At 37.3% G+C, this 27,253-nt stretch overlaps 1 protein-coding gene across 4 annotated transcripts; it reads right to left on the bottom strand.

The window, feature by feature from the left end:
* Positions 1-282: 282 nt before the first annotated feature.
* LYPLAL1 (lysophospholipase like 1) lies at positions 283-27,247 on the bottom strand. Of its 4 annotated transcripts, XM_026088831.1 has the most exons (6): positions 23,041-23,121; positions 16,653-16,799; positions 12,672-12,759; positions 12,385-12,554; positions 1,180-1,295; positions 283-542 (listed from the first exon to the last, which is right to left on the bottom strand). In XM_026088831.1, the coding sequence occupies exons 4-6, from the start codon at positions 12,539-12,541 to the stop codon at positions 303-305; spliced, it is 513 nt and encodes a 170-aa protein (XP_025944616.1). In that variant the 5' UTR covers positions 12,542-12,554; positions 12,672-12,759; positions 16,653-16,799; positions 23,041-23,121; the 3' UTR covers positions 283-302. The 4 variants fall into 4 exon arrangements, with proteins under 4 accessions (XP_025944616.1, XP_025944615.1, XP_025944618.1 ...); XM_026088830.1 differs by lacking the exons at positions 12,672-12,759; positions 16,653-16,799 and adding an exon at positions 27,188-27,247 and having other exon boundaries at positions 23,041-23,140; XM_026088833.1 differs by lacking the exon at positions 12,672-12,759.
* Positions 27,248-27,253: the final 6 nt, after the last annotated feature.

The raw sequence follows: 27,253 nt of genomic DNA, 5'->3' as shown, positions 1-27,253 counted from the left end.
CAGAGAAATTCTTCCCAAATACTGTTCTGATTATTTAAGAATCGTTTTAATATCATCAGTCATTATTTTCCATAGATTGACATGGATGTGTATTTAACAACTGGACAAGAGAGCAGAGAAAGAAACTCATACAATAAAATGTGTATTAATAGCACCATCATGCCACAACCTGAGTGAACTGTGTGGAATATAACAGTGTCTACCTGAAGCTTTGTTTATATAATGTGTATGGGACACCCATTTGTCATGCATGACCTTAAAAAAAAAAACAAAAAACAGAAAGTACATGAAAGCTGTATCTTTTATTCATTTGTCTTTGCTACTTCAATGGGCAATTTCTTTACAATCCAGCTTTTTAGCTCTTCTATTTCAGTTCTGCTTAACTCATGATTAAGGTTTGGAAAAATGCGGAGTGACGTTGACACTCCCAGTGACTTTAACATCTTGTTGGTCTCTTCACCCCAAGAGCAAAGAACTAGTTCATCAGCTGTTCCATGACACTGAAATAATTCCGGAAGGACACCTTCTTTTCTGTTCAAAGCCTGGATGGAAAAGAAACACTGTCAGACAAATCATTGGAAATTTTCAAAGAACAGTTAGTTACATGGTGACTCTATAACAAAGCAATGACAATTTACATAGCATTTCATTTACTAATCTGCCTTTTAGTGGGCATATTGTACTGCCTGTACAAAAGCAAACAATGAAACATCACTGGGAAAAAAACCCTGCACTTCAAATTCTTCTAATGTGCTAACTCTGACAAATGGTAAGGTTTAAATTTAGGGCTATGTCCTTCTCCAAATAAAAAATAAAAAAAAATCATGACAGCAGATGGAGCCCATGAGTATTATAATTCACTACAAATTTTCAAAGAATAGTTACAGTTAGATGGAATCTCTGATAACTAATGACAACTTACACAGCATTTCATTTGTTAATCTGCCTTCTGCACTGACTTACTTTGAACAAAATAATTGTACTGTCTGTGCAAAAAGCAATGAAACATCATGTAGGGATAGTTTTAAAAACTCTTTTTCCTAATACTCTTCTTATCAATTTTCAGGAAATGTCTTATGTTTAGAATATTAATCAATTGCCCCAAATGAAGAAACATGCCAGATTTAATTTTAATCTTTTAGCTAAGCAGTATTTCTGTAAAGCCTACCACATACTCACCCGGTAAACAGCAGATTCTTTATTGAGAAAACTAGAAAGCGCAAAGACTCCTGCCACATCTCGATGAAACCTATATGCTAAATGCATTGCCATTCCGCCTCCCATCGAAAAGCCTCCTGGGATGCAACAAAATAAAAAAAGATTGGATTTTGCTATGTCTTTGTAATCCAGCATACATTTTGATTATTTTTATCTTCAGACTTTTTTCTTTTATACACAATGCACCCCAAAACCATCTTGAATAACATAAACGTTACAATGATCTTAAAACAAACTATGATTCAATTGAGAAGCTGGGTAGCTAAAGAACTGCTGAAGATTCATTCCTGGGAGAGAAAGAAAAAAATCAACCAAAAAAGCCATGACTGTATAATCTATTCATGTACAGTCCCTACCAAGTACTTGAACACTGTTGCTATATGTTCTCTGACAGTAATAAAACAAAATTCCACAAACAGAGAATTCTCCTTGTTCTTTATGCAACTTGTTTTTCCCTTAAGATAGTACCATTCATGCATGCAAGATCTGTGTAAACTGTTGTGCCTAAATAATGAACATTCGTCACATTAGACTACCACACTCAGGTTGAGGTCTTTTGGTTGTCGTTGCTCCTTAGGATAGGTAATAAATAGTAGCACATACCCCATCTGAGTTCTAACAGGGTCGCTGAATTAATGACTTGGTGTTCCATCCATCTCTTAAGCTACACTAATTCCTTAAATGAGATAATTCCTCAGGTATGATTTTTACATGACAGATGCTTATTCATTAGGTAAGAAATCCAGACCACAGTATTACTTTATAAGGATACAGCACATAGGCTATTATATTGGCTGCATCCAGATAATGATCAGCATGAGGAATAACTGGCCTGCTGAAATCTCTCCTAGCACAGAGATGAAAACCGAGAAAGGTTTTGACTGCAGCTCAACTCAGAACAGCATTAGCATACAGGGTAATGGTGATACAATTGCCTTGTGCCAGGTAGTTAACCAGCGTTAATTAGGTGTGAAATTCTGAGCACAGACCATCTTACACAAAAGACACCAATTACAGATTGAAGGAGAAATACAAAAATAATAGGTGAAAGACCAAACCAATTCAGCTTGGTATCTTTCTGAAGTGATTAAAACAAAGACTCCAAAATTCAGAATGGCTCTTCTGCAAGGATTATGTGAGCCCTCAGGGCTGACTCAGTTGTGCTAGACAGAAGCTTCACACAGCTGCTGAACAGAGCTCGGCCATGAAGCAGTGTGTATCCACCACTGAACCCAAGCTTAACACAAACTGCGTAACTTCGGTACTTGACTGGATCCTGGAATCACACAGTAAATCCCTAGGGCACGTAAATTCAGAAGCAGAGAATGCTGCACTTTGCATATATTAGTTTGGCCATGGTGAGGCTGTCCCTAATGAGGAATCCTCTCCAGCATGTTTAACTGCAGGTCCTGCCAGGTTTGAGGCCTTTTTAGCCCACACTCCTTGCTATGCTATGACTGGAAGATTTGGCTGGATTTGGGTAGTAAATTTTCCTGAAAACACTAGACTAATCCAGACTCGAAGAGCTTTCCTTCTTCCTCCCTCACAACAGTGTTTCTTGATTTTTGATCAATTTCTGATCAGAACTTATACTGTATTTCTGATTCCTCTTTCTACTTATTGTCACCTTGTAGTCTTAAGAGATGGATATGGCCAAATGCAGTAAACTGCAGATTCCTGAGTCACAGAACTTGAATCTTGGGGTGAAGGAACAAGAATATACAAGTTGGAAGACTGAAGTCTTTCCTTCCTTTGCTAACACAATCCTTAACTGAATTAGGAAAGCTGTGTCCTCAAACTAGGGGATACACCTTCGGTCCTGCAGCTATGTACCCGGGTCTGATAATACCCGGATATTTACCTTTGGTAAATAAAGCTGGGACCCGGTATTACCCTATGCATCAATCTTCACCTGTTTCAAGCCAAAAGCAGTATGTGTCGGTGCCCCATGGCAGCTCAGAAATACAGGCAGTTAAGGAAAAGCATAAATGAATGTGAAAGAATGAACTCAGAGCACAGCTTAGAAATTCTCACAGTCTGTATCACCTGAAATTTTGAAGAAATCTGCCTTCATAGAAATAAAAATAATGAAAATACTACTACAAGCCTTTCACCTGTATCAACATTTCCTACCAGACATGCTCTCTGTCACATGCAGGTCAATTCTATAAAGCAAATAACACTGCTCAAGACTCACAAAGAAACCACAAAAAATTCAACAACACTGATCCTACATTCATGGAGAGAGAAAGAAATAGCCATCTGAGAAAGTASATAAAATACAACAGTTACCCAAGGTTCTTACATAAACAACAATGTGTCTTGTGCTCAAGTTTTCTTTATTCTCTCCTGTGGAATCTGATCATTTACTTCCATCACTTCCTTGTGACTATTCTGAATGATGCAGTCATCCCAAAGTCCCCCAAATAGCATTTACACTTATATATACTTACAAAGACCATTTTGCATTTGCTTACAAACAAATTCAGATATACTTTGTGCACATATAAAATGAAGCCTATTTAAAGTGTTTCAGAATACAGAAAAAAGTTTGCTTTGAAAACTCATTACTAGTTTGTAAATGATTTAATCTAAAATTTTGTACCCGTTTAGTCACAATCTGGCAACACTATCTGCAATTACTCACCAGCAGTCTTTGACAATGCAGTCACCTTCTGTTTAGAAGAATATTAGGTAATGGTTCTTTCATGTGGCTCATGCTACTATGAGAGAATGTAATACAAATGACTAGTTCTTTGAATTTGGTTTTCCAGGGGAAAACCTGCAGTTTATCACTTGATACCACAATAATCTCTCAGTATATATCATATAGTAAAGGCTTCACAGACAATAACTGGAATAAGCATGTATAGTTTGAGGCAAAATTTTTCAGTTACAAAAGATAGCATTTAAGTTTAAGTCTGGATTAGACATAACATATAAAACACATGTTCAATCAAAATTTTTTTTAAAAGAATTTAATATTCAGATTAAGGAAAAATAAGAGGAATGCACAGATATTACACAAAATAAATGTCGGAAGTGATACAACAGACAGGATGTAAGCAAAACAAAAGTACAGGTATGCTTATATACACCAATGATCTCGGCATAAAGAATATGTAAGCTTTACAGCACAGCTAAGCAGACTGTGTCATGACTGCTAATCAACATCAAAAATGACACTACAACATTTCAACCTTAGATGGGTACGTAGCCAGCCCTTTGCTAGAGACCAATGTATTCCTGAAGGGTACAAAAACCGTGCATGAAAGTTCAGAACTTGCAAATTGTTTTCACACACACAGTATCTGCTAGCATGCTTTTTTTTCCCATGTATTCTCCTTATACCTGTATCTAAGGATATCCTAATGCTTAGAAACAGTTAAAAAAAAATGTTGGCTTTGTAATGCTCAGGAGCAGTGATTGAATTACAGTATTATTCCTTATGGACCCTGCTTCAGAAAAACATTTAACCATTTACATTAACTTTAGCTTTCCTGCCTTGCAAAGGATGTTTATGGACAGGCTAAAAGGTAAGCACATATAAAATATACTCAATTCAGCAAAGCACTTCTCTTTTAGCCTAAGAGAAACTTCATGCAAGACCCTTTGATAATGGGGGTAGTGAAGATGATAATGATACTACACAGACCATACACATTGAGGACTAGTGGGAAGAAAGCTGCTTGTAACTTGCTTTACTAGTTGAAAAGATCTGCTGCAATCACAGGATCCTCACTTTCAGAATAAAAAATCTGAATCAGAAGGGAATTCCCATGTGATATCTTACTAAAAACAAAACATTCTTTGCTGGAATATCATACATAAATATGTTAAGGTAACCCAGCCACACAGTGATGTGCGAGTTTCTCGTGTGTAATTTATTCCTGCTTGAAGAAGACAGAACATCACAGTTGTCATGTGTCAGTGATAAAAACAAAAGCTTCCTTCTCCAGCTTACAAATGGCCTTAGGAGCCTTAAAAAAATAAAAATGTTTGTATAAAACCTTAAGCTCATTTCCCCTACATATCTTGATTTCTATTAATTTGCTCCTAATTTATATCCATATGAAATGACAATCAGGTCCCTGATAATACTTCAACATTATTTTAAGTTCAGGAAACCAAATATTTACCTACTGTCAAACTTCAGCTTTATTCATCTCTTTGTATTTTGTCTAACAATGTTCGGGTTTGTATCTAAGAAAATGACTAACGTTATTATCTAAAACAAAGGCTTCTTTATTTAACTTCTCTCTCTCAGAAGTGTCCTGCCTATATGACAGAATGCTAACAACTCTCCCTTTCTCCTCCATGCTCGACGTAAGGGCTTGCAATGACCCACACCTGACTTCAGAATGCCCTTTAGGTTTTCATTCTTCTTCATTGAAAAAACACCTCTCTGACAAACATGCCTTCTACATTGCTGCTTGCTTCCTGAGTCATGCAAACCTGACTGTAAAATGCCTTAATCAATTTGCTGTAGATAATGATTACGGATTTACAAAACAATGAACCAGGTCACTTTTTAGGTCGTTCCAGTATATTTAAGTGATCAAAGCTATGTTTCACACTAGAAATCACACTGGCTGGAAACAATCTTAAGTATTAATCACATTTAGCACATGAATTCTGCAACCTGCATTGAATACAGATTTTATGCTACTTGCAGAGACAGAATTTTAGCTCTTCTCACACAGGTAAGAGCGTGAGAGCTAGGAGCTGCTTCACGACGGCACAGCTTTAAAAGGTGAAGTGGAGAAGCTAAGCCCCAGGCATTTAGGAGATAAGGATTCATATTTGGGAGTAGGGATGGGTTTTAGGGTGTAATATTTTTTCCTTAGATTCTCCTTAGTAAGTGTTCTTCATCTTCCCTGCATTTCCTCAAATTCATCAGTACAGCTTTGGTAACAAAGTGGCAAGAGATGAATGTTATAGGCCTGGGTATCTGTGCCAGCACAATGCAAGTAGAGAGACAATTACCCTCCCATTCCATGAGGCTGCACCAGCACAGTTAGAAACTGCCTTTGCCCTTTCTGTCACAATACATCAACTACTTTAATTTTCTTGCCATTCTCGCAGCATTTTTCATTCTTAATTTATCCCTTCTTTTTGATATTTCAACTTAAGAGTTATTTTTATCAGTTTTATTATTGTGATTTTTTCCCCTAAACTAAATTTCAGTTTACTTTCTGCTCTCCCTAGGGACTTTCTGTGATTTACCTTCTGGTAACAGCAAAACCTTGTTCTACACATCATCTGCAAATAAGCTGACTTTCTGTTTAGGCCTTCCTTTTTCATACATGAATGGAAGTATTAAATATATTATCAGTGCTCATATATGAGTATCAGAGAAGAGTACAAATGTAAGTTGAACAGCAAATTCCCTTCCCTACAGAATTCTCAGAACACTGCTCCTGTGTAAGTGCTGCAACATGTACTTTATCTCGAGTGAATTTCCTCAGAGCAACAATTTTGCCCTTTTAATCTATTTGCAAAACTTCATCAAACACTAACCTTACATCCTAGCAAAACTGAAATGAATGGTTTCAACCCCTGACAGTCTTTTTATTCTATTTGCTAGTCAGTAACTTCTTAGTGCCTTTACAAGAACAAAGAGAACTTCCATTGACTGGCTCAGACACTGCCTCTTCTTACATACTGGGAACATGAATAAATTTGCTGTCCAACTTTCTCATCAGCTGAAACACAACATTTAAAAATATATATTTAAGTGGCACAAGTTTTACTGTTTTGTTGTAAAAACAAGTACACAATATTTTCTAATGTATCATCTCACAGTACAAAACAGTTATGCTTTCTTTATTTTCAACTGATATGGGTGGTAATGGGGGACCCAACATGGGTACCTAAGGCATCATAATTTTTATCACTAAGCAGGAAAATAAAATCCATGAAGAGCATCAAATTAACTTTCATTCAGATATTACCCTATTCACAGCTATGGCTTTACTTACCTTTATGTTTTCTTGGTTTGTTTCTGAGGATGACAGCACAGTCCTGCTGCAACACTGCAGCATTTTTACAGTCATTTTTACAATCAGCTTAGTCTCTTAATACTGAGGATTATTTCTGAAATATCTACACGTGCTGATCCCTTCATTTGCATTTTTATGGCACTGTGCTCTCAGACATGAATACCTCTTCTCCTTATTCTTGGCACTTAACCTACACCAACAGGAATGAGAAAGACGCGTGACATCAGGAGATATTACTAAACAAAAAACTTTGTTCTCAGAATGTGAAGACCTGACTTAAGTTTACCTTTGAGGGCAGCAAAAAATAAAAGGAGGAGGGGGAAGGGCAGAGGGCACACAATAATCAACAAAAAGGGAAAGACAGGAAAAGACAACCACCACATTTGAGGTATAAGTGTGTCCTAACACAAAGCGTTGTGAAACAAAGTGACGAGTGGTGGAACCTATCCTCTGATTAAAGCTATTAGCCATTTGTAACTCCTACTGAATGATTAATGAATGAAACAGAAGCATCACTTGTTATGTTTTCTGCTTGCACATCAGGAAGTTAAAAGAAGAGTAGAGAACTGAAAGAAAACTAAATGACCAGTTCATGTGCAAACAAACAAGCAGAGAGAACATTCCTCTCAAAGTAGAAATGAAATGCAAATTTACATTGAAGCACTGAAAATTAGTAAATGTTTGCTGGTATTATGGGGAAGATGGACTAATAGTACTGGTTTGAGTCAAGCATTTCATAAGTATAATTTAGATAAACCACGAAGCCACATAATGGATGGTACAGAAAGAGAAACCTCATTTGAATTATACTTGCAGTGACAAATGGCAACATAAACCCCTGAATATGCCCTGTGAAAGCAAGACAGCAAGTCCTTCTAAACGAAAGACAACATTTTCCTAATAAATACAACAGTTACAAGATGATATAAGTGATAGCAAAAGGCTTAGAGGCCAAAGACATAAAAGTAACAAGATTTTAGGTGCAATTTGCCCAATTTTTTTTGATTTATTGTTGATTTTTCATCTTCCCATATTTACAGAACCTTCTTTCTCTGGGATGTCAAAGTCAAGATATTTCCTCCCCATCCCATTTTCACACATACTGAGAGAGATGAAAATGCTAATATTTACAAAAAGCACAGAACTTTCATGTTACTTCCACCATGGTTCAGTAGCTATGTAAGAAGTCCAGCAATAAACAAAAGTGGTTGTGTGTCTTGTTTTATTGTTGTAGTACAAGGGGTCAGGAATCAAGCATGTGTTTTCTGGCATACAGTCAAATCTACAGGACTGTTATTGAAAGCTTATTTTCCCTGGCTGCTTACACAAGTGACTACAGGTGGCAGAGACCAACATGCTTGGATCAGCATTTCTGTGCTATACAGAAAGTGACCTGTAAAAGTAGGAAAGAAGCACTAAATCAAGACCAAAAAAAGAGAATAACAAGACAGCCTTTCATTAAACTGCAGCTGACAAAAGTGAGCACTATTAGAATGCTTCAGATGTGAAGTGGCCATTTCTGTCAAGAGCTTCTGAATTATTCAAGGTTAAGATTGTTTAAATCTCTGATAATTCCAATGTAAGTGAAGTTATTTTATAGTATACTATCACTACAGAAGCAGTAAAAAAAACCCACCAACCAAAAAACAACTCAGCTTTACACAGAAAAAGATATGACTCTCCCAGCTTTCAAAATGTGATTATTTGCTTGTTTAACTAATTTAGCAATGAATCCAGACCAATGAATCCTTATAAAGAAGGAATACAACCAGTTTTTAAGAAAATGTACTATCAAAGCTCCAAGCATCAGAATTTGACTGATTTCATCATTATCTTTTATCTCCAAAGTCAATATAAACCTACTTACAGGCTTATTTGCAAGAAGTGCATTAGCCAGGAAGACCAGTAAGAGTAACTCTACAGGAATGTTTGGCAAGAAATTGACTTCCATTATCAAATTCTGAGGATGATATAATTATTTTTGAATAATTATATATTTAAGTCACAGTCTCTTTTCTTTCCCCTTTAAGGTTAGGGGAAAAAAACCTTAATGAAGCAGAAGGCAGCTCCCTTTGAAGGACTTCTGTTTTATTAGGAAAGCCACCCATGAGAACTATCAAGAAACAGGAATGGGTAGATGAGCTGTGTACTACTGTATGCTGGGGCGCAGAATTCATAGGGAAGTTTTAATGATGGACTTTGTTTACCTCCAGTGAATTAAAATATTTTGTTCTTTAAAGGTAGATTCATAGAGCAGCTCTTAAAAACGAACTTTCTCCAGTATTTTTTCTGATACAGAAAAGTGGTGGCATCACACAACCTAGACCTCCTCCACAAATTTAGAGTTCTGTTCTATAAACAGCCGCTTTTGCATTTCAGAGCTAATTATGCTACCGAAGCAAATAGCACAGGCTGCAGTGTCTCTTAGAACAGATGATCTTACTGTACCCACAGTCCTCAGCTGGGTGGAAAGTTTGAACGGAGAGAATCATCCCCCACCAGGTACTGGGCTTCTTATTTTCCAATGCTTGAGTGCCTACTCCTGCTTCCCCTTCCTTCCCGCTCACTCTCTTTTGCACAGTGCTCCCTCAGATCTTTACTTCCTATCCCACACCTCAGAGCTGTCAGCAGCTACCCACGTTCCTGCTTAACACCTAGCTTTCCTTCATCTAACAGTATCTGACACTCATCCTCAGTCTGTAATTTCTAGTCAAGTATTCCATATAAAACCATAACCTTCAATCTTGTTACCCTCATTTTGTTTTTTTCCACTCGTTAAAACTCCCACTCATTGCAAAATAGATAGTCCCACAATGCAGTTCTCCTTAACCCTTTACCAACCCATCTCATTCCCTGTAAATTCTCATTCATGCAACTGCCCTCTCAGCTTTTATGACTTATCCAAAAAGGCCTCCCGCTGTCCTTCACAGACTTCTAAGATTTCCAATCTCTTTTCTCAACTCTTTTGGTTCTTTTTTTCCACATTAAGATATGTACCTATTATGTAGACATGTACAATAAGATATGTATTCGGAATACTGATCGCCAACACTACTCAACATCACCAAATGCACTGGGAAAACAYTCAGAGCACCACTCCACTGTGACTTCCTCTGCTGTAATTATCTTATTTTTCCCCTCGTCTCCAAAAGGCTGCCTCCTCCAGCTTTATTGTACCAGCATCCACAAATCCGCTGTCTGTTCCCTACCTGATTACCTCAATACTCTTCTTGTACCAGATAGATGTTCCGGACTTTTTAAAGAGAAATCTAACAAGATCTGACAGGATTTGCATTACCTCCAGCACACCAGTCTTCAACAAACTCAGAAAAATCCTAGGCCACCCATTTCTCCTCTTCCAGCGGACTTTACAGTTTGGTGCAGAAAGACTGCATAGATCTTAATAACCAAACCTCAACCTCATGTTACTTGTTCAGTCAAAAAAGTTATAAAGCTGTGAGGTGCCTTTACATAACTTCTTATTTTCTATACAAAACAATGCCAATAGAGGGGCAAGTATTTGCACAAAGTCCCATCTACAATAACTAAGAATGTCACATTATGCTGACTCAGATTGATATTAAAACCAATCTTTACACACAGAAACCTCACAGAATCTCTGAGCTTCATTCTCCATTGCATTTTATCCTGGTTAATCATCAAAACTAGTGCAGAGAAAGCACAAAGTCCTCATAGAAGAACACTTTGTTTTGTGTAGACATAGATGACACACAGATTTCCTCTAGCAGATTTCTCATGCATCCAGATCTTTTCTGTACTTTGGACGGAGCTAATTCAGTTGCCTAATTTTTGTTACATTAATATTAGATTCAACTGTGAGGATGCGATCTGTATACACATAGCACCTATCACAGAAGCAAAGAAACAGCACCCTTCTCAAGCAACCTGAAACTAAAGCTCTTAAGAGGGACAAAATAAGTATCACTATTCCCAGTTTACAGGTGAGGAATTTAGATACAGAGATCGATACTTCCAAATGATTCAGGGACTGAAACAACTGGTGTAAATCAATTCCCTTACTCTGTTTACAGTTTGTAAAGCAACTTCCACAGTCTGCAGTCTCACTACTTTTAATTTTGAAGGCTGCAGGGAAAAGACAAAAAAAAAAAATCCTAGTAGCAGAGTGTATCTGTAAACAGAGTATCTCCCAGCTAATCCTACAGAAAGCACCTGCTCTTCTTCAGCTGTTTCCAAGCCAGCAGGTATAACACAGGCAAGTCACATCAAAGAGACTATGCTGACAGCCATCCAACACAATGCGTTCTGCAGACAGGGCAGTAAGCCAGAAAGGGAAAGTAAACAGAGGCCTTCAAAGACCAACATGGGGCTGGACCAAGAAACACCCTGGCTGAATGGTAGTGGCTCCACCACTTAGGAGCTTGATGACATGACTCAGTTGGCCATAAATTCGAAAGTTCCCACATTAAAAGTTTTTTCCCCAAACCTGAAATACTTTGCGGTCTGGGAATGGGACAGGGAGCCAAGGACTCCTCTCTAACACAGGCTACTCCTTTGGCCTCAACCTCTGTGCCTCAATTTCCCGCTATTTATTTCACAGAAGTACTGTGAAAGTCGCTGGAAATTGTGAAAATTTAAGATGGATAGGAAGACAGATGCATATAAAATATGATGGCTAACAGGTCATTTATTACCAAGTGCTAATCTGTAGTGATGTTTAACACATATCGTTGTTTCTCCATGAATTAATTTATCCCAAAGTATTATAGCAGAAAGGAAAAGCCCATGATTACTTATATGCTACATATGCATTTTCAAAGATACAAATAGTTTTGGGCATGCACGCTTTCCCATCCTTCAAAAAGGCTAAAAGCAATCAGCAAAAAAACCACATTTTAAGTAAAACATGACTCATCATATACTTCAAAACACAATTACAAATGACCAGTTCACAACAAAAGCAATTTTAAACTACATTTTTGAGAATACTGCTTGCAGGTTGCCACATTCCCCACTGGACAAAGGTTTTAACAAGGATTCAAYATTTTTGAGGATCAGTTGGTGAAGGGACTGCTCAACAGCTGCAGGAGTTGCTCATACTCTTTCAGGGTGGAATAAATTCAAAGCAGATGATCTCTGATTGATTAGAAACATCAAAATAAACAAACCAAAACGTCCTTCTCACCTACTAGTATCCTATTCTTTGCGATGCCATTTTTAATCTCATCATTGATCAAGTCTGTAAGTCCACGGCACATAGAATCAATGGTTTCAATGTGTTCTGGACAGTCATTGGAGATCTTGTATCTGTCAAACCACACAGTGGAAAGGGCTCCTTTCATAGGTGTATACGGCCTGGGGTGATAGAAGGAAAAAACCCAAATGATTAACCAAGCATAAGATCAAAAGCCTTTGGCATGACTACGATAAATAAACACAATGCAGTAACTGTCCAGTCAAGGAGAGACCGACCTCCATCAATTCTCATTCAATTCACCTCCAACCACGTTTTCTTGCTTTCCAAAGATTGTCCTTCAAGAATGGGAACAGCATTTGGAAGCTAGATAAAATGCAAGTTTCAGTCAGTTCAGTCACTTCAACATCTAAACATTTTAAATCCCAACCCTGCCAAGAGATTCTTAATCCTAAACAAAAGTCAGGGTTGAAATTCACCTGGTAATAGGGCAAACTGAAGTAACTGCTAAATAAGGCTTTCCAGGAGCTAGCTCCAGGGGATTTAGTTGTCTTATTCTTGTTGAAATAGACAGGAATTGCGTATTGTGAACCTCTGAGTATTTATAAAATGTCTGCCTTCTGTCAATCTTTTCTTTTTCTTTTTTTTAATAAATACAGCAATCCTCACCTTAATGAGGCGTGTATCTCAAAAATAGCTGAAAGAAATGCTATGTGCTTATTAGGTTGGCACACAGACACTAAATTAGAGATATAACGATACTTTTTTCCCCACAATACTGTGTTGTCAGATTAGTATCTTAAGTGCCTTAATATGCTGCCCAAACCTCAAATAAACAAAGAAACTACAATTCAAAGCAGCTTTTTTTTAAAAAAATAAAGAAGATGAATAGAGCCCTGAAATCCTAAGAAAGGTGATCTAACTGCCTTGCAATGGTTACACAATTCAATACCAAATGTATTGCTTTGAGATCAATGCTTCCTCTCAAAACCCAGCTTCCTAAAATCCTTAATTGCTCTTTTTAATCATGGGGCACATTTTTCATTTTTACTTAAGCTCAGATGAGTTCAGATCAGATTACAATYGTTGCCTACAAAGAGACAGCCTTTGATAAATTTGTCTGGATGGGAACCCAGTGAAAAATGCAAACACTGACTTCTGTTCTCTCTCTGAATTTTTTCACTACTAGAATTAAACAAAAATGCAGCTAAAAAATAAGATTAATAATTCTTATTAAAATAAGAAAGCCACTATTGCAATTACTCTAAATGAAGTACCAAATTCTGCCTTTATTGATACCAGAGAGGTTTCACATATGTAAAGCTCTATTTCTAAACTAGAAATACTGCCATTACTAGGAGGGTACAATAGGCAGTATACTATTTGCATTTACTCACACAAGTTGAAAATGACAGAACACAGATTTTCTTCTGCTAGGTGCTATGAATGTGAAATAAATATGGCCCATGACTTAGAAGCTGATAAACCAAGTATAAACAAAGAGACAACAAATGGCAACAGAAAGATACACAGATGAATTACACTTTTCCATCTATTTGGGCACTGTTTCAGGAAAGAGTATGTAAAACCAAAACAATCTACTATTACTCAAAACAGCATATAAGTATGCGGTCAACTTAAGGTACACAATGCACTACCATTTTCCCTCATTTGCTTAATTCAAAACTAACATGTACTTAAGCAGCAGAATTAAGAGTAACACTTTTTTTTTTCCAAATTAGCCTTTACTTGTCTATTAAAAGATGATAACTACTAAATTAAAGGAAATTCAGTGGCAATATTTCATACACCCAACAGGCTGAAGCTAAGTTTAAGAAAACATTATAAAAATTTTTTTTCCCCCTCTCTTTAGTGCTACCAATCTCTCCAGGATTCTTCCTAAATGAAATGATCAACACCTAATGAACAAGATTACGAATCTCTAATACACAAAAGTTTTTCAATTTGTAAAAGGAGACATTCCAGGCAAAAAATCCCAACAACGGTGGAACCAATGGAGTCTCTAGAAATCACTTGGGTGATAGAATGTACAACAGACTAAGCACTTAGAAACTAAAACTTTTAATTAAATGTTATTTGTCTTTCTCAAATACCTTTACATCAATCTCCCTGTAAAAATACTTAGCAGCCAGAATGCTTTATTTTCTAGTAACAATAGAGTAATGTACGTTCATTTGAGAAAAGATACATGGGCTTTCAGTATTATTACAGCAGGTTGACCCAGTATTTCCATGGACTGAAGACCCACATTTGTGTGAAATGAACACAAGACATTAAAGAAATATTAAAACAGATTTCCTCACAACAGAATGATAGAACTAAAATGTACAATTCAGAATAAGGACAAAATCCCTGATGAGATTGTAATACTTCATTAGATGTCAAAAATCAGGACTTATACCTGCTGTCTTTGCAAATTCTCCAGTGAGACAGATGAAACACYAATGTGTTTTAAGCTCAAAGAAAAAGACCCTCAAGCAAATAGACAAGATGCTTTCAGCTGTCTCAAAAACATCCTTGCAACCACATTTGATTTCTCAGAAATGCATTAAAAATAACTTTTACATAAAGTTGAGAAATAAGATTCTTTTAATGGTTCACCCAACTGGCACATCTGTTTTAGTCATTCACCTTGTTCCTTAAATAAATCCCTTTATTAGCTGGCATACTACAACTCAGACATTACCATGGTAAACAAATATGTTTGGCATGGAATCATCTGTACAATTCCAAGAATACAGCACAAAATTTTTTCATACAATTAAACCACAAAAGAAAAAAAAATCCCTATGTTACAATGACATGAAGGGCTGGGCTGAAATGCACAAAAGCAAAGGAACACAGAGTGGAGTGAAAACTCCTTTCAGTAAGCTTAGCATGGTCAGTTAAGGCCAGTGTCAGACCAAATTGTCTGCCTTAAGTTTGGATTTCTTGCTTTCCTAAGTTAAAAAAAATAAAAGTCTAACGATAGTCCCAATGAATTTTTTGTGTGGTTCACTTCCCTTATTCTTTTTTTTAATGGTGGTTCCATGTCTAAAACCTGTGCTTTTGAAACTCTGAATAGAAATATATAGCCAAACCAGAAAGGGGAAGGAGGGGTTTTTTTTTGTTTGTTTGTTTTTTAAGCCTCTAGCACATGAAAGACTCAAACTCATACAAGAGAACAAGAATCCTCCCTCCAGGTATATCACCTTCCAAACTTGCATTCACTTTTAAGATATGTGAAATGCAACTTCCTGCAAGTTGAACTAACTCTAAACATGTAAAAATAAAGAGAAAAGAAGGGAGGGTAGGAGTCACAGCTAATACCTAACATCATGGAGAAACTCCAGGCGCCCTAATGGATAGAACCTTTAAAAAGCTTCCCAACATCCTCAACATCACTGCAGATAATTTTTTCTGATTACTTTATAGATCTTGTTTTTTAAGGGTGTGTATTGATCTGTAATAGTTTCCTCATACAAATACTTCTTCAAGGACTGAGCATATGAGGCCACAGTCTCAGAAAGATCCAACAGAGCTCAATACCTGAATGTCTTAAAAAATAACATATCATGTAAAATCTTTGTAAGCATGTGTCATCCCTTCCATCTTTCACACTTGTATTCAAATACAAAAGGCAATTTTCTCTGTAGATTTCACAGCAACGTTCCAAAGTATGACATAGCATTCACATTTTAACAGAATAAAGACAGGTTAGCCCCTGCTAATAAAAGTAGTTATATACTAGCACCAAAAATATACTGAAAGCATGGCAGCAATGCCAACATCTTTTTCCACCTTCCTGAAGCATGGATTATACACTCTAGACCTTCTTATACATGTTTAGAATTGTGCTAAACAGTTTGAAATGACCTTAAGCTAACATAAGTGGAGAGCATCTGAATGATGCCATGTAAGGTTCAAATTCAGATCTAAAAAACATGCAAAATTCCATTTCTAAAATGATTTTATTAGTATAGCAATTCATTTAAAACTACAGGTGTTTTGTTGGTTAGCCAATAAATCACTGTCCCTTTCCAACATTTAACTTGAAAGAAGACCTCAAAAGATGGGCCAGTAATAATAGCTGCTTTAAAAAAGAAACATCAGAGTAGCAGACAGTACTTTGATACATAGCAAATATTCTTCCCCCACTCTTCCTCCTGGTACACAAGTTATATCACTGCCTTTACACTCAGCACTATAATCACTCTGCTGATAAAGTTGAATAAAACCCAGCCCAGGTGCTGGCTTACAGCTTTCTTGGAGTTCCAGTGAGATCTTCTTGAGATGTCAGATAGAACGAAGAATTTGCAGTGAAGCCAGACTTCAGGATTTAAATAGAGAAAGATACTTCCAAATTTGTGAAATCCTCGCTTTTGCTTCCTTCCCATATCCATCTCCTTTCAAATAAAAGGCATAAAGTTAAATAAGACATTCTAATGTTGCCTTTTGCAGGTCTGTGCATCCCTTTGAGAAAATCTACAATGTACACTGCCAGAAGATGACTCAAGCTCTAGAATCAAGTCTTGACTGTATTAAAGCTGATGGCAGTTTTTCCGAAGAAAGCAAATTTACTCACTAGTCTCAAATTCTATGCTATCATAATCTCATTGCCGACACTAGTCCATCATAACAGAAAAGCTGGTCCATAATTCTGCTTTTCAATTCCCATCATCTACTTGAAACAGAAAGTGAATTTGAAAAAATAAAGAAGGGGGAGAGAATTCACCTTTTCAAATCAGAAGCATAATTCAAAATTCTATAGTCCAAAGTATATCTTACACTAAAACTGAGGTTCAACACAGGTTAACTATGCAGCTTTGCAGTACGGTAACACACAGACAGTATAAGATCTATCAGAAATTCAAAGAAGTTAAACTTGAAAGTATACTTAAAAAAACAAAAGGAAGGGAATAGTCATTTCTGTGAGGAGTAATTGCAGCTGTTCCATACTGGGTCTGTTCATTCAGCCACATCAGTTTAAACATAAATGATTTCAATGAAGTTGTTCTGGATTCATACCACCTGAAATGAGACCTAATGGAACCAATACAGAATAGTCACTTGAAGAAATAATACGTCTATGGCTTTTGTTACCTGGGAGAATTCTTATTCATCTCAAGATAAAGGAAGCTGTGATAAAAGCGGAATTTGACCTACTGAGCTTTATGTCAGGGTTTGTTTCTGGTTTTGTTTTTTGTTTCTTTGGAGGGGGGAGGTCAGTTATAGGGATTGTTTTATTAAGCAGAGAAACAGCAATAATGCTATGGTTGTGTGGACTGCAAATGACCTTTTCCACACACTGCCAAGTTCTTAGCAACCAGCTATTAGTGGCTGCTTCATAAATTCAGTGAAAGAAAACAGCAAGTAGCAAACCAGGGGTCAAATTGAATTAGTATTCCATTACGGGGTCTGAAAGGCACTCTGGGATTCAGAGTGGTATCTTTTACAAGCTGGTGACAAACAGCGTTGAGGATGGATGAACTACACTGGCTAAGCACAGCAAAACTGAAAATTCAGACACTTCCAACTCACACACAACAGAAGAATGTAAAGCATGGGCACGGGATGAAACATAACTCAGAACCCCACAACTGCTTGCTGGAGGGGCCATACAAAAAATACTGTTTCCAATTCTGCATTAAAAAGTGGCTGAGAGGAAGGATATCTAAGAGTGGGATGTAGTTAAAGGGATTAGTAGTCCAAGATCATTGCCATTATATTCTAACTTGTCTCCCCCAAGCATGTCTTAGCAAATGTCAAGCATCTCTGCCACATGCTTAGTGCATTCTGCATGATATTTAGTATATAATGTAAGCATTACATGTTTGCTTGAATATATACATTCCTTACTTAGAGCAAGAAAAGAAATAAAAAAGAAAATAGAAAGTTCCTCCAAACATGCTTTCACCATTTTTATGCAGAATATGGTATATTTCTACTAGCAGGAGTAGACTAAAGAACAACCCCATTATACCAACTAAACCCCTTTCCATTTATCCCTCAAAATTCCTCTTCTAAAAAGCCTTCTTTGTGTTAAATTTATGAATGAGGTTAGGGCTCACAAAAGTGAAGGATTAATAACATTTGCTTGAGCCAAACATAGTATGATAGGCACTATGCACGCTCCCCTACACAGCTCTCCCAATCCATCTCAAGTCTGACCTGCAGTACCCCTGCTGCTTTTCCAATTCTGGGCCTCTCATGAGTAGAAACTGCCAATGCAGCTGAACGGTGCCAAACTGTCTGGTGGTTTTGTGATATGGCCAAATGGGGACTACAATGAGATAAAACTCATTTCCACCCAGGAGCAAAGCAACGATGTGAACTTAGATGAAAGGATAGAGTACCAGTGCACATAATGCTGAACAGTCCTTACCAGCCATATATACTATAGACTATGAAAAGTTAGAATATACTGAAAAAATAGGCAACCAACTCTGCAGCGAGACCGACTGGCCATAGAAAGGTATGTTGAGTGAAAGTCAAAAAGATCCACAAAATAGCCCAAGTAGTATTTTTAGCTTACTTTCTGACTTGCAGAAGAGAAAGACTATCAGAATGGAATGCTAGACAATGCAAAGGATCTTTGACCTAGATTTTTAAGGGAATTATAAAAGGTAAGGTATACTTATTAAAACAAGCCTAAATGTTTTTACTTTACCACGTTAGCTCCTGCAATGCCAATTTAAACTATCACTTTCTATTAAAAAAGTCTATATTGGGTGGTATTCAGTTCTGATTTAGAAACTCAATAGAAACCGAATGCTTAAGACACAGTTGTAGCAGCTGAAACAGTATTTAAAGCTGTAGCCATCCTGACCCAAATAAAAGAGGAAAAAAAAGGAAATCCTTTTTTTCAAAACTGTTACTGTAGACGTGGCTTTAAGGATTGCATCAGCTACTAGCACAACAATTTGAATTTCTCCTTTTTAATTAGAACATACATATTAAAATTACGAGGGGGAGGAAATACAAGTTTAGTTGTATTTATCAACTTAAATCTATGTACAGTATCATTGATCTTGAAAGAAAACTAGGTAAACTTAAAAGAACAACCTGTTAGAATAAAACAACTTCTCTGCTTATTTTCCGTATCCCAGTTGCCAGAGAAAGAACAAATCCTCTCTGAGAAGAGAAATCTAAAAATTTAAGTTTTCAAAGAAACTCACTTGGGCGAGATTTGGCCCCAACTGCATCATGTTGAGACTTCATAAATTTCTCCCTTTTCTATTCAAGCATCCTTCTTATCATAAAAATTTTACTTAGTGTCATTGACCATATTAAAAAAAAAGTGTAATTTCTAACTGCGTTGTGTTATTTCTAGTGAGAAAACAGGCAAACTTGAGACTCTTAGGGCTCTGGAAACACTTAAAAGGGAGCATGACAATATGCTGCAAATACTTTACCTGTTCAGGGACAGCTGGTGTTCATTCTCTACACAGACCCTGCACATTACAAAAGTGATTAAAATTTTTTTTCTTTTTTTAAAGAATTGTCTGTAACATTTAAGAGAGACCTATAGAGAACAGTCCAAACCAATTTAATTCAGTAATATTCTATTGCTTTTACTCATATAATGAAAGTGTTCTCTCTAGTACTTGCTGAAATCAGTACTAGCCAAGCAGAAAACATGTTTTAGAATTCTTCTAGATACATGTTGGACTGATTTTCCCAAATAATTCTCAAATGTATTGACTTTTGAATCAAATCATATTGTTACAGTAAATGAAAAATACGTATATTTCAGTGCCTGGAATAAAATTTAGAAAACAAAACCCAAACACAAAATCCACCCAGCCAGCACAAAGAACAGAAATGTTTATGTTTTGTTGAAAAATATAAATTCCAGTGCTTTTCAGAACTCTTATTAGTAGAGTCAGTGAAAGTATAAGGCCACTCAACTGCGTAAGGCCAATCAAACTACCAGCAGAATCATATCAGTCAAACCTGTGAAGAGCTATAATTCCTGACCTGCAGTTTATCCTGCAAAAGCCTCTAGTTTTGCAGCTGTATCATCAAATTTGCTTTTACTGGCATAACTACTTTTACTGAGAGTGTTTAACGTGTATGTGGTAAGCTATGCTGGAAAAGACAGGAGTTTGTAGAGTATGAGCTACATCTATATTAGCAGCATTTTGCCAGAAGAGCACATAAGCCAAGCAATTCGAGTATGGCCTTGTCCAGCTTCAAGCTTTTCTTTGATTTCATCATCAACGTCAAAACCTCCTGGCAAGCTCTGCACTCTGCTCCCATAGTTGACAACACAGTGGCAGGTTGTGCCATCTACAGAGAACCTCACTCGTGAGTGCAGCTTTTCACTGGCATATCCCTCTGTATCCCCATGATCAAAGACTGGATCAGAACCTTCTTGAGCATATCTGCACACCCACAACTCTCTACCCACAGGTCCCATTTTTGAGGACGCTGAATTCCTCTGTTGGTGCAAGAAGCATGTGGAATTCTTGAAAAAAAAAAATCAGACCGTGTATTCAAGTATCTAATTATTATTTTAATGCTATTCAAGTTTGGATGTTCTAGGCCTTGTTTTTCTTTTCTGACAAAGAAAGGAGAGAAACCATTACAAACATTTCAAAGAGCACAGTATGTTTTGGGCTTGAATACCAAAATAACACTGGTCGCAGAGGTTTCTGCTATTTATATGTCAACCAATAATACCTATCATCACAGACTTTGCTTCTGCATTGCTGCAAACAATGACAAACATTATTGTACTTCACAGCATCTGTTTTATTTCACTATGTCAGCTATTGTCACTTGTCAGCAAGAGGGCTGTACACTAATATTCCTAAGTGTACTTCCCATTGCCAGTCAAAGACAATGTAGGTATTTTTTATTCTTTCAATGCTCAGCTTTTCACCGAGCCTTGCTAAAAGCCACTTGTGAATTAAATCATGCATGACCTCAATTTGCTCTCGAAAAGAACGATAACAACCTCCACTTAAAGAAAGCGGGAATGTCAACTGTTTATTCACACCTTTTAATTGCAACAGTATGGTGCTTCACATTTGTTTACTGAAGAACTGAAATCCACAGCCTTAAGTTAAAAACAAATTTCCCACAACCACCACCTGTTTTACTCAGAAGATCTTGCTGGTTAATCATCTACACATAGTTTATATCTATAATAATCTAAAAAAGCAAACAAACAAACAAAAAAAACCCAACAAGAAAACAAGAAAAGGCCAAGCAAATGAGAATGGACCCCAGAAGTCCAGTGTAATGGAAAAGTGAAGCACTAGCCTAGCAGATGCTATTTGAGGTGCTTTGGCTGCTAATAACATGTTAAGAAAGATCGTTCCAAAGGGAAGCAAAACTTTCTACATTTCTCCAGTATCTACTTCTGATAGGCAAGAAATGGGGCCCTGTAGATCTGTGATGTGCTACTGATAATTCTAGCCATTGCTTTAGCCCATCATCAATGAAGTAAGGAGCATGTTATTTACAGAAAAATCACATTCACTGCTTACTAACCCAACACAACTTCTTCAAAGACTTCTACTCATAGGCATGATTTTTCTGCAACACAGTGAGTACATTCACACTGCAATCTCTCAACTGCTTTTCCTGCTTAAGTAGATCATAAAAATACAGAGTCAAGGAAAGTTTTTTTCACATATAAGTGACTGCCAGACAAAATCTGCTATTACACTTGTTTATACCCTCCAAGAATTTTTTTTCTGACTTTCAAACCTCTGTACCTCTAAAGTCTATGTAGAATGCCACCACTTCCTTTTCTTTTCAGCCCTATTCTTACATTCATACTTAGGCACAAATTCAGAAGGAAACTAAAGTCCTACTACCTTTAAAAGAAACCTTTTCCTAACGTGGAACCACAGACACCTCAAAAAATTACCTGTTATTAAGAAAAATTAAACATCTATGAAATATAAGGCCGTGTCTTTAGATAGCCATATATGGAGGTAGGTGTCCAAATTTTGCCTTTGTGTGATTTGACCTCATACACTTTCAAATTCCCAGGGGTAAATATTTTTATCTCTATTTCCAGTATACCACTGAACAGACAGTGTCACTTAATAACGAGATCTGTGCCTACAGCCTCCTGGGATGAGAATGTCGAGCTTAAGTTTCTTTGGAACAGCTGGGTCAGGATTCAAACTAAAAGAAAAAGAAATGTGTAATTTTAATTCCCAGTCCTTTCTCCAACAGTTGAAGACCCTTCTTGTGGTTCACATCCTCCCTGTCACAAAGACTGACCACCTATCAGAACTGAAGCCTGGCATTAAATACAACAAAATATTTAATTGGTTAATTTATAGAAGTTATTACAGATGAAATGGTGATCCAGAATATGGCTTTATAATACTGTTACAACACACCTAGGCATATTTTCTTCTATTTACAATAAGCAGATGGAGAGAGTGTATGAGGACAATCTTTGAATGTGAATTAGAAACTGTGACTTATAGGAAATCTTATCCACTTAGAATCATAGTCCTGGGCAGCAAAGCACTGCTGAGCTCCAGTTTTGCCAAAAAGCGTATACACTGAGAAAGAACAAGGAAGTGTCATGATGATCTACGCCAATATTCACATGTGTATTTTACAGTACTGGAAAAAAGTAACATAATCTTACTGCTAAAATATAGTAAACAATACCTGGCAGGAGCTGTGGGGTAAATTACTTTTATATGTTGGAAAGCCATGTCTTGATTCAAAATTTGTTTTATCCATGTTCTTGCTCCTTGGCCAGTATCACCTGCATCACACAGAAGAGTACAGCAAGAGTTATTCTGTGCATTTAGAAGGAAGACTTTAAAATGTCAAAGATATTTATACTAGACTGACTTTATTTATAAACCACAAAGTTAATCCTGCAAAACACTAAAATAAATCCTCTCAAGAATAACCTCAATTCCCTTTCCAATGAAGATGCACTCAAAGCTTCCCAGGAACAGACTCCTTAAGATGCTCCACAGTGTAAGTTTAATTAATACTTTACTACATCAAATGGCTGAAGTACCTCCTAATCAAGCACAAAGCCTCACCTCTTGCAACTTACCTTATTTGCTCATAACAGTGATAAAAAATAGGGGAGAATACTTCAAAAGCGAGTTAAAAAAATGCTGCTCCTCTTAAGATAATTACTTTTTACTACAGCACTTTATATTAACTGACCTCAAAATTCAGTCAAGAGCAATAAGAAGAATCTTCACATTTAATTATGCTATTATTATACATGGGCTTCAAGCAAAGTATCATTCAAACACCCCAAAGTTCTTGTAAAAGCATTCAAGACGTATTTGGATTCAAGTATCTAGCAGCCTCCTCAAAAACCTTAATTCTTTAAAATTACGCTTGGAAACTAGTTGAGATCTGACTGGGAATGTATTTTTTTCTGTCCTATCAACTCAGCCTGTAGCCAAAAATCCTACCAACTTCAGTGCTATGGACAGATATATAGAATGACTTCTTATGCAGATGCTTATAGATAAACATACATACATGCATCAGACATTTGTCTAACCCTTTGAGCTTGTCTTTGCTTCACTGGTACCTTCAAATATAACTTCACAGTCATCTGTCCAACCACCATCCACACAGAAGTCCCTTGTAAGAGTTAAACAGTGCTGTAGGCTTAAGTAAGCTGGACCATCAAGGAATACAGTTTATCACAGGCAGCAGTACAATCTGCAGAGATGTTCAACCTACAGGTTCCACAGGGATTCAGCAAACTGGAATTTTACTACTACCACTTGTGCTATAGGACTTTAGTTTTGTTCAAAGTCAAGGCTCCGTTATATTCTCAACTCAAACTGCCTATTTGAGTTAATAGTCTTCAATATTATTGTATCTCAAATTGGTCATTTTGACTTAAGAATTCACTTTATTCTAATAAATTGGCCATACCACAAGTCATGTTACTGTCCTAACCCAGGCTTACTGTCATATTACCTGGGTTAATCTGAACAAAGACACATAAACATATTAATTTATTGTTAGAGTGATGGTAATTCCTCAACCAGAGGAGGCTTTTTCTTGCTTTAGTATTCAAAGAAAATTCAGATGTTTTATTTACATGTACAATTAATTAATGCGTCTTCAGAATAACAAACAAAAAGCAAAAGGGACGCAAAATCAGCATATTTTTCCTTTTGAGCACAGATGGCATAACCATGAAGTTCTCTGTTTGACCTAAATACTTCAAGTGACAAATAAGCAATAGGGTCCCAAAACTGGCATGCTTCTTATTCTGTGCTATGTTAGACAGTTAAACCAAAGTTAAAGATGTAATTGTATGCTTCAGAACACGTTTTGGCCACATTCCTACATACACTTTGCTTAAGTAGTAACATGGTCTGAAATCAAAATGTATCTCTGATTCTTAGTAAACACCGTTGAAATGCATGGATCAGGGTTGCTGTCAACTAATATATTAACAACATATCTTAAGGAGGCTTGAATATACATTTTTCTCTATACGATCCTTTTTTTTGACTAGAAAGCAAAAGTCTAGGCCTTGCAAATACTTGCACAGGTCTGGCCCTTCAGTAGGTCAACTCTCTAAATGTTTGTGGGATGAAGACTCGAGTCTTTACAAACTCCTTATGTTTCAGGAGACATTGGGGAGGGGGTATTCCAATATTTCTTAAGCTTTACCAATATCAGCAGAAGCACCTACAGTTCATGAACCTACTTTGTCAATGAACAATTTACAGAACGCTCATTAAGTATGAGAAAATGTGACTTTGATCTCCCGTGTGCCAAGTGTCCCCTTGGAACAAATGCTTTACAATCCCTGCCCATACGTGCATGCATAGATAATGAATTCCTATTTGGTAAGTACAGAATTTGGAAGAGAGGAGACAGTGACACCAAACAAAACTCAAATGCCTTCAGAAAGGCTTGCCTTTCAGTCTGTTCTTAGATTTTAGCATTCTCTGTTCTTCTGAATGATACTAAAAAAGGCAAACAAAGCACAGTCAATTCTATATTGAGTCTGCGTCCAAACCTGAAATAAACTGATAGCAGCACTGTTGACTTTTTTTCTTCTCAAGTAAAACATGAACTTTAATGTTCCTTTCAAATATTAGTTGAATTTCCAAATTTTCTTTCTGTATTTTCCATGCATACATGCAAAGCTGTAAACTAGTCTATAAAATTATTATAGATTTAAGGCTTGACTTAGGACCATTTGCCTTCCTTGCTGAGCTACCACATGGAGCCTTTATCTAAAACTAGATGTACAGCACTGAGAATTCTCTATTATTTTCCTATTCCATTTTGCATTTACATTCTCCACTTGTTATAATTTATCTGAGGCAAGCATAATGAACTAAATGGATTCATGCCATTTGACTGCCACTTTCCATCACAACTAGTGTGTAGAAGGTACCAATTCAGTTTTATACGCCAGGCCACAGCAGCAGAACTGTGGCTACTTCTGCTTTAAATTCTATTTTGTGGAATTGCTAAACAAAACCAAATAAAAGCACCCTCCTACTTCACCACTGCAAATACTGAGTAAAATCGTATCAAAAATGAAAAATTGTAGAGTACTTAAACCACATGTGGAATCAACCTCTAACCATAATCTTCCCTCACTCCTCCAACTTGAGAGAAAACTATTTCCTCAAGCATTAAAGCATTAGCATTAACTCAACACATCTCATCAATTCTCCTTCATTTTTATTCTCTTCTAACTTATAAAACTGCGGAAAATCAAAGTTAAACTAGATTACCAAAATTAAATTATTTTAATAACCACATATTTATTTGTTAAATAGAAGCATCGGCTACAAATATAACTAAGAGAAAATACCAAAGGAGTGAAGCACATCAACATATGCATATACACAGCTAAACAGAACAGATTTCCAAGGCCCGGATCTAATAAAGACCTATGTGGGGTCTCAGTTTATTTGTTTGGTTTTGTTGTTGTTGTTGTTTTTTAAGGTCAGATAGACTTTGTTGTTTATCTGGTTAAAAATAACCTCTAAGGAAAAAAATCCCCCTCTCCCCTCAGACTGCTCACTGATGCGATTAACTACCTTTTGCATATGGTGACCATAAAACTTGGACAAGAGCTGGGATCTTTTAAAACTGTTACCTAATACAAAGAAGACAGTCTTAATACTTTTTTTTTTTCTTCAAGAAAATAGTAATCACAATCTGATTCTAGAAATTCTGACTTAAACCTGCCATTTTATGTATGGAAATCATCCTCTGCATGTGACTACCCTTAAAAAAAAGCTGAATTAAAAGGTAATGTTTCGGGACACGTTAGTTCTCCTGGCGAAGAAGTTCAGCTGGTGCAAGATATCATCTTCAAAACACACTCAACTGACCAACTTCACGCACAGAAAGAGCCCGAACACTAACGTCAACCTACACACACACCACTTTGCCCACACTGGATTTCCGCCCCCCCCCCCTTTTTTTTTCTTGAAAAGGCCAGGGCGCACCGAGACAGGCACAAACTGCCCTCAGGGCCGCGCCGCGGGGGGTAGCGCCACGGCGACCGCCGCGGGGGTCCCGGTGCAGCGCGCCGCGCCTCGGCCGGTTCGGACCAGTCTGGACCGGATCGCGGCGGCCTGAGGGAGCTGCGCCGGCCGCCGCCGGGGGGGTCACCCCAGCGCCCCGCCACCGTGCCGAGGCGAGGCGGCCCTCGTCACCTCCGCCCCGCTGTCGGGAGGGCAGCAGCCCCGGGGGGGAGGCGGCGGCGGCCAAGCCCCTTCCCGACACCTCCGCCCCGGCCCGCCCCCCGCTCCCGCGGCAGCAGGGAAGGAAGCGCGGCAGCGCGCACCTGAGCCGTGCAGAAAGACGACGGAGGCGGTGTGGCGGCCCGCGGGGGCCACCACGCTCCTCTGCA

This window comes from Apteryx rowi, unplaced genomic scaffold (genome assembly GCF_003343035.1).
Source record: "Apteryx rowi isolate R43461 unplaced genomic scaffold, aptRow1 scaffold_79, whole genome shotgun sequence".
NCBI lineage: Eukaryota > Metazoa > Chordata > Aves > Apterygiformes > Apterygidae > Apteryx > Apteryx rowi.
Note: the sequence above shows the minus strand (reverse complement) of the source record. Positions and strands in the feature narration are given on the sequence as shown.

Coding starts and splice junctions, on each gene's coding strand:
- LYPLAL1 (XM_026088830.1), bottom strand. CDS start 23,087: ATGGCTTTCCAACATATAAAAGTAATTTACCCCACAGCTCCTGCCAG. Junction 12,555..23,040: donor TACCCCACAGCTCCTGCCAG/GTATTGTTTACT, acceptor CTATCACCCCAG/GCCGTATACACCTATGAAAG. Junction 1,296..12,384: donor AAAGAATAGGATACTAGTAG/GTGAGAAGGACG, acceptor GTTGCATCCCAG/GAGGCTTTTCGATGGGAGGC.